The sequence below is a fragment of the Chrysochloris asiatica genome, unplaced genomic scaffold (assembly GCF_000296735.1).
Source record: "Chrysochloris asiatica unplaced genomic scaffold, ChrAsi1.0 scaffold00155, whole genome shotgun sequence".
In the NCBI taxonomy this organism is placed as follows: Eukaryota; Metazoa; Chordata; class Mammalia; order Afrosoricida; family Chrysochloridae; genus Chrysochloris; species Chrysochloris asiatica.
This window is the reverse complement of record NW_006408673.1, coordinates 5,508,036-5,514,035: the sequence shown is the minus strand read 5'-3', so window position 1 is coordinate 5,514,035 and position 6,000 is coordinate 5,508,036. Positions and strand designations below refer to the sequence as shown.

The 6,000-nt window shown below is 38.0% G+C and overlaps 1 protein-coding gene across 2 annotated transcripts in view; it reads right to left on the bottom strand.

The window, feature by feature from the left end:
• DCLK2 (doublecortin-like kinase 2) overlaps positions 1–6,000 on the bottom strand; it is a 311,156-nt gene that overhangs the window by 50,955 nt on the left and 254,201 nt on the right. For both annotated transcript variants that reach the window (XM_006870872.1, XM_006870873.1), the window contains one exon: positions 3,843–3,915. In XM_006870872.1, the coding sequence (XP_006870934.1) occupies positions 3,843–3,915 (73 nt within the window). The remainder of the gene's footprint in view (positions 1–3,842; positions 3,916–6,000) is intronic.

Genomic DNA, 6,000 nt, shown 5'->3' with positions numbered 1-6,000 from the left:
TTGTCTAATGCAATATGTCATTTGATTTCTTGACTGCTGCTTCCATGAGTGTTGATAGTTAATCCAAGAAGAATGAAGTCCTTGACAACTTCATTATTCATGGAGGTAGTAACTCTAAATACCAACAGAGAGGGAAGGAGTCTTCACATCAAGTATCAATGCTATCTCCTCTGTAAACAGGGTAGATAGGGATGGGCAGTTTAGACATTGGCTACCTAAAATGAGGGGGGTGATAAAGGTACAAAGTGACTGGCTTACAAGGTTTCAAGGGGGAGTTTAGTTTAATAGTGTGGGGGGGAAGAAAGTCCCTACTGAATAGATTTCATCTTGTCTAGATGGGTCTGGTTAAAAGAGATGACGATAAGATTCTTATGATTCAATAGTGAGTTAATTATCATAACTAATTGTAATTGTCACAATTGTAAATGTAGAAGTTTTGTAACAAAAACAGGGGAGTGGTTAATCTTACAGTCCAGAAACAAGGACCCTATGACCATCAAGGGAAAAGAGCACAAGCAGAATGTGAGACTTTATCCAGAGAAGCAGTGGTACTAGAGATGTAGGCAGAAATGGGGACAAGGAGAGAGGAAGCAGCCAAGGCTCTAGATTCATGGGAAGAGAGGGACTAAGAGCTGGTGGCCAGGAGGCAGACTTGAAGAGTGTGCCCTTTGGTGGTGGAAATTATTATATATACCTGAGTGTTTTTTTGTTTTTTTTTTAAAAAGAGCTAAAATGAATAGAGAGAAATATTGTTAACTGATGGTTCTTGGAGGGGATTATAATCATTGTAATGAAAAAGATGTATGATTTGTTGAATGTAAAACTGATGATCTACCCTGTAACTTTCACTCAATCCACAATTAAAACCTTAAATAAATAAATAAATAAAATAAACGCAAAGTCAGCATCTTGATCCCTATATACTTGTATTGTATAATAACAAACTGCAATGGATTTGTTTCTAAAGCTGTGATAATACAAAAGAAAATCTCTAAGCATATATTTTTTTAATAGAATACCTTAATCACCAATCTCCTTTTGACCTTTTGGATGATATCAGAAAACAACATAATCAATAAATTTAAATACCTGAAATATTAACTGAGACAAGTGATCAGTCTCAGGCAAAAGGGAGTCTTTCTGCTAATTCTAGGGAAAAGGGAGTAAGGATAGAAGTGGGAATTTTAGTTTTATAAAGATTTTCCCTCAAGATTTTCAAGTAAATAAAATTCAACCAAATTCAGATGAGTTTTTAATTTCTGTATCAGATCCTTCTCAAAAAGAAGAGGTTAAGGTTGATTACTTTTTGTAATGTATCCCCAGTGTTTAGTACATAACAGGAATCAAATAAATATATTTTATATAACTGAAAGAAAGAAAAGGCTATATTTAGAATATTAGAGCAGAATGCCACTAAAGAAAAATAAAGAAAGCCTGTGATGGAAATTTTTGTGTTAACTTGGTTATGATATGGTGTCAGTTGTTTGATCAAACAGTAGTCTAGATGCTGCTTTGAAGGTCTTTAGAAGTGATTAACATTTATAATCAGTTAACTTCAAGGAAAGCAGATTATTCTCCATCTTGTGAGTGGGTCTCCTCCAATCAGTTGCAAGCCTTTAGAGGAAAAAAACCTGAAGTTTCCCAGAAAAGCAAAACATTCTGCCTCAAGACAACATCAACTCTTGTATAAGTTTCTAGTCTGTCCTGCAGATTTCACATTTGTCACAACCACTTGAAGTGGCTAAAATAAGTCTTAAAATAAGTCTCTCTTTCCTTCTCTCTCTTTTACGCTCTTTCACTCTCTCGATATATATATAGATAGATAGATAGATATAGATATAGATATCTATCTATCTATCTATATATATATGTTGTTGTCTGCTGTCGAGTCGGTTCCGACCCATAGCGACCCTGTACAGGGTTTCTGAGGGTGTAAATCTTTACGGGAGTACAAAGCCTCATCTTTCTCCCGCGGAGCGGCTGGTAGTTTCGAACCGCTGACCTTAAGGTTCGCAGCCCGATTCATAACCACTACGCTACCAGAGCTCCATACATATATATGTATGTATGTATGTATGTATGTATGTATGTAGTTTTTAAGTGCGGTTGAGTTGGTTCCAACCCATACCAACCCTGTATAGGGTTTCTGAAGAACAGCTGGTGATCTTGAACTCCTGATCTTGTGGTTCAAACCAACTTTGCAGTCCAGTGCACTAACCCACAGCGCCACATCAGGACACACTCTCTGTCTCTCTCTCTCTATCTATATGAAAAGACAAAAAAGTTCGTGGAAAATGGAACTAAAAGGTGAATAGAATTTTTCCACATACTTTTTTTTTCTTGTTTACTTCATTTTTATGTTAATTTTAAATAACACCAATAAAGAGACGTGATTACAATGAAAACTAATAGTGAGATCTGGAGAATCAGACATTAGAGAAGTCTATGAGAACTATATATTTATGCATACTGCCTTTTCCAGCATTCTCTTAAGAACATTACTGTCTTGGATGGGGTTCATGAGCTGTAATACTTGATGAGATTTGCGTAGTGGTTACGAATCGGGCTGCAAACCTTAAGGTCAGCAGTTCGAAACTACCAGCCGCTCCGTGGGACAAAGATGAGGCTTTCTACTCCCGTAAAGATTTACTCCCTCAGAAACCCTGTACAGGGTCGCTATGGGTCGGAACCGACTCGACGGCACTTAACAACAACAACCCTCTAGCCCATGTGTAATTTCCCTTACCCAAACTATCATAGATTGTTTCTTTTATCAAGTAAACCTCTTATTAACTTTTTACAATGTTGGTCTCAAACAATGTTTGTCCTTTCTTGATTAATTTCACTCAGTATAATGTCCTCCTGGTTCAACCATGTTGTGAGGTGTTTCACAGATTCATCATTATTCTTCAGTGTTTTGTAGTATTTCATTGTGTGTATGCATCAAAGCTGATTTAACTATTCTTCTGTAGATAGGTACTTAGGCTGTTGCCATTATTTCAATATGTCTCTCGTGGACAACATATTGAAGGATCCTGTTCTCTTACCATTCTGTTCTTTATGTCTCCTGATTGTGTATATTTAATCCTTTTACATTCAATGTAATTATCAATAGGCATGCATTAATTATTGTCAATTTTTTCTGTGTTTTTTTGGTGTGTGTGGGTTTCCACATACTTTTTTAAAGCCCCTATGTATATGTATGTATATTTTATTGGTTCTGTTTCTCTGGAGAATTTTGATTGCTAACAAAGCCCAAATCTGAAATTTGAAATTTTGAGAGTCTAATTAATGTCCTAGTACAGGAGCTCTGGTAGCATAGTGGTTACGAATTGGGCTGTGAACCGCAGGGTGAGCAGTTTGAAACTACCAGCGGTTCCGCTGGAGAAAGATGAGGCGTTCTGCTCCCGTAAAGATTTACAGCCTCGGAAACCCTGTGCAAGGTCGCTATGAGTCGGAACCGACTCCACGGCACTTAACAACAACAACAATAGTACTGTAGGATAAGCACTGGACTGTTAACCACAAGGTAGGCAGTTCAAACCCACTAGCTGTTCCTCAGAAACTCTATACAGGGTCACTATGAGTTGGAACTGATTTGATGACACTTTGGAAACCCTGTACAGGGTCACTATGGGTCGGACCAGACTCGACGGCACTTAACAACAACAACAACAACAACAATTAACAGCCATAAGATTTTATATGAGTACCTCTTGAAGTGAACCGACCACCAATAGACTGATAGGAAGATTCTACTTTAATACAAGTGTTTCTGGGGTGGCACCAAGATTCGCATGGATGATTTCCTTTATAAAAGCAATCATCAGATTGAAAATTACCTTCAGGACTCATACAACGATCAAGATCAGGTCCACCATTGATATTGGAAGAAGACCCGCCATGTGTAGAAATCTGCAGAAAGAGACAAATAACCATTATTTGTCAGGAGAAATTCACAAATCTTCAGCTAGCTAATTCTTACTTGGTAAGAGAAGATATTTGAAAAAGTGTAATGATAGAGGAAGTATTCTCCTTCTCATAATACCTCATGCTAACGTTTTTCTTCAGTTCATATTAAATATCGAGAAAATTAACATTTGACCTCAATAGACTAAAGCAAAGGATACTTTTATGACTCAACAAGGTGCCTATTAATTACAAAACAAGGTTGTTTTTTTGTTAGGACAAAAGAACGCTTAAAACAACAGGCAGTTCAAGCTCCAAAATGTAGACCTGTGTCCCCTAGGGTTCCACTGACATCGCTGAAGCTGAGGTCATGGAATCCCTGATAAAGCCAAACCCATCTTACATGCTCAACCTCACAACTAGTCTAGATGTTAAAATGAAGTATTTACATGTGATTAACAATAAGCAGAGAGCTCTGGTAGTATAGTGGTTACTAATCAGGCTGAGAACCACAAGGTCAGCATTTTCAAACTACCAGCTGTTCTGCGGGAGAAAGATGAGGCTTCTGCTCCCGTAAAGATTTACAGCCTTGGAAATCCTGTACGGGGTCGCTATGAGTTGGAACCGACTCCACGGCACTTAACAACAACAACAACAACAATAAGCAACACCATGATAAATGGAGAAAATATTAAAGTTGTGAAATATTTTATTTTACTTAGATCCATAATCAATGCCCAAGGTAGCAAACCTGCTGCAAAAGATCTCTTTGAAATGTTAAAGAGAAAAGATGTCACTTAGAGGACTGAGGTAAACAGTACTCAGGCCATGATATTTTCAACTGCTTCATGTGCATGTGAAAGCTAAACAATGAATAAGAAAGGCCAAAGAAGAGTTGATACATTTGAAGTAGGGTGTTGGCAAAAAATATTGTCAGAGTAATGAACAAACCTGTCTTAGACAAAGTACAAACAGAATGTTCCTTCGAAGCGAGGATGGCACAAGACTTTCTCTCACATACTTTAAACATGTTTTCAGTAAGGACCAGTCCATGGAGAACATCATGCTTGATAAAGCATAGGGTCAATAAGAAAGAGGAAGACCCTCAACCAGATAGACTGATGCAGTGGCTGCAACAATGGGCTCAAACATAGCATTGAATCCGAGGACGGTTCAGGACTGGGCAGTATTTCATTCTGTTGTGCACAAGATTGGTATGAGTAGGAACCAATTTGATGACATACACATACAAGGGGGTTTCAAAAAGTTGGTGGAAAAGAGGAATTAAAAGATAAATGGAATTTTTCCTTGGACTTTTTGAAGTCTCCCTGTATATACTGATTTCTGTTTCTGTTTTTCTAGAAAGAAGAACATCCTCAACCAGATGAACTGACATAGTGGCAGCAACAATGGGCTTAAGCATAACAACGAATGTGAGGATGGTGCCAGACCAGGCAGGGTTTCATTCTGCTGTGCACAGGATTGGTAGGAGTAGGAACCCACCTTGTGTAGGCAATGTAACAAGTAGTTGCCTGTCTTGTTAAGGAAAATAGATGCACCAACTCAGCATGAGTGACAAACACTTAAGATTTGCTTCTACGTGGTATGCAGTTATATGCGGAAGTGGGTGTATGTGTGGGTTTCTTTCTGGACAGATATTCTGGCTCCCAAGAGCTCAATTAATTTTTCTTAACAATAAAAGGTAATTGGTAGACAATCTTAACTTTTCAAAATTCAACATTGTTTTGCTGACTATAAATCAGCAAAAGTTTGTGTTAGAATGCTTAAAGCCAAGTCTTAGAGAGGGAACTTCACAGGAAGTCTAAAAGAAAACCATGCCGTCCCGTTCCATTCCTTTCCCATAGTCTGGTTCAGGTCCCATTTCACTTGGCACCTCATCAAAGACCTTCTTTGGTTTCACCTCTCTCATTACACAAACTACTGCCAAAGAAACATTCCCAAAGTGTAGTTCAGGTACAACCTTCATGACCCCAAAACCTCAATGAGTCTTCATTATCAAGAGAATTACCCATACATTTTTTACATGGTATCTAGGTCACAATCTGTCCCCCTACCTCGCTGTTCTGTTTC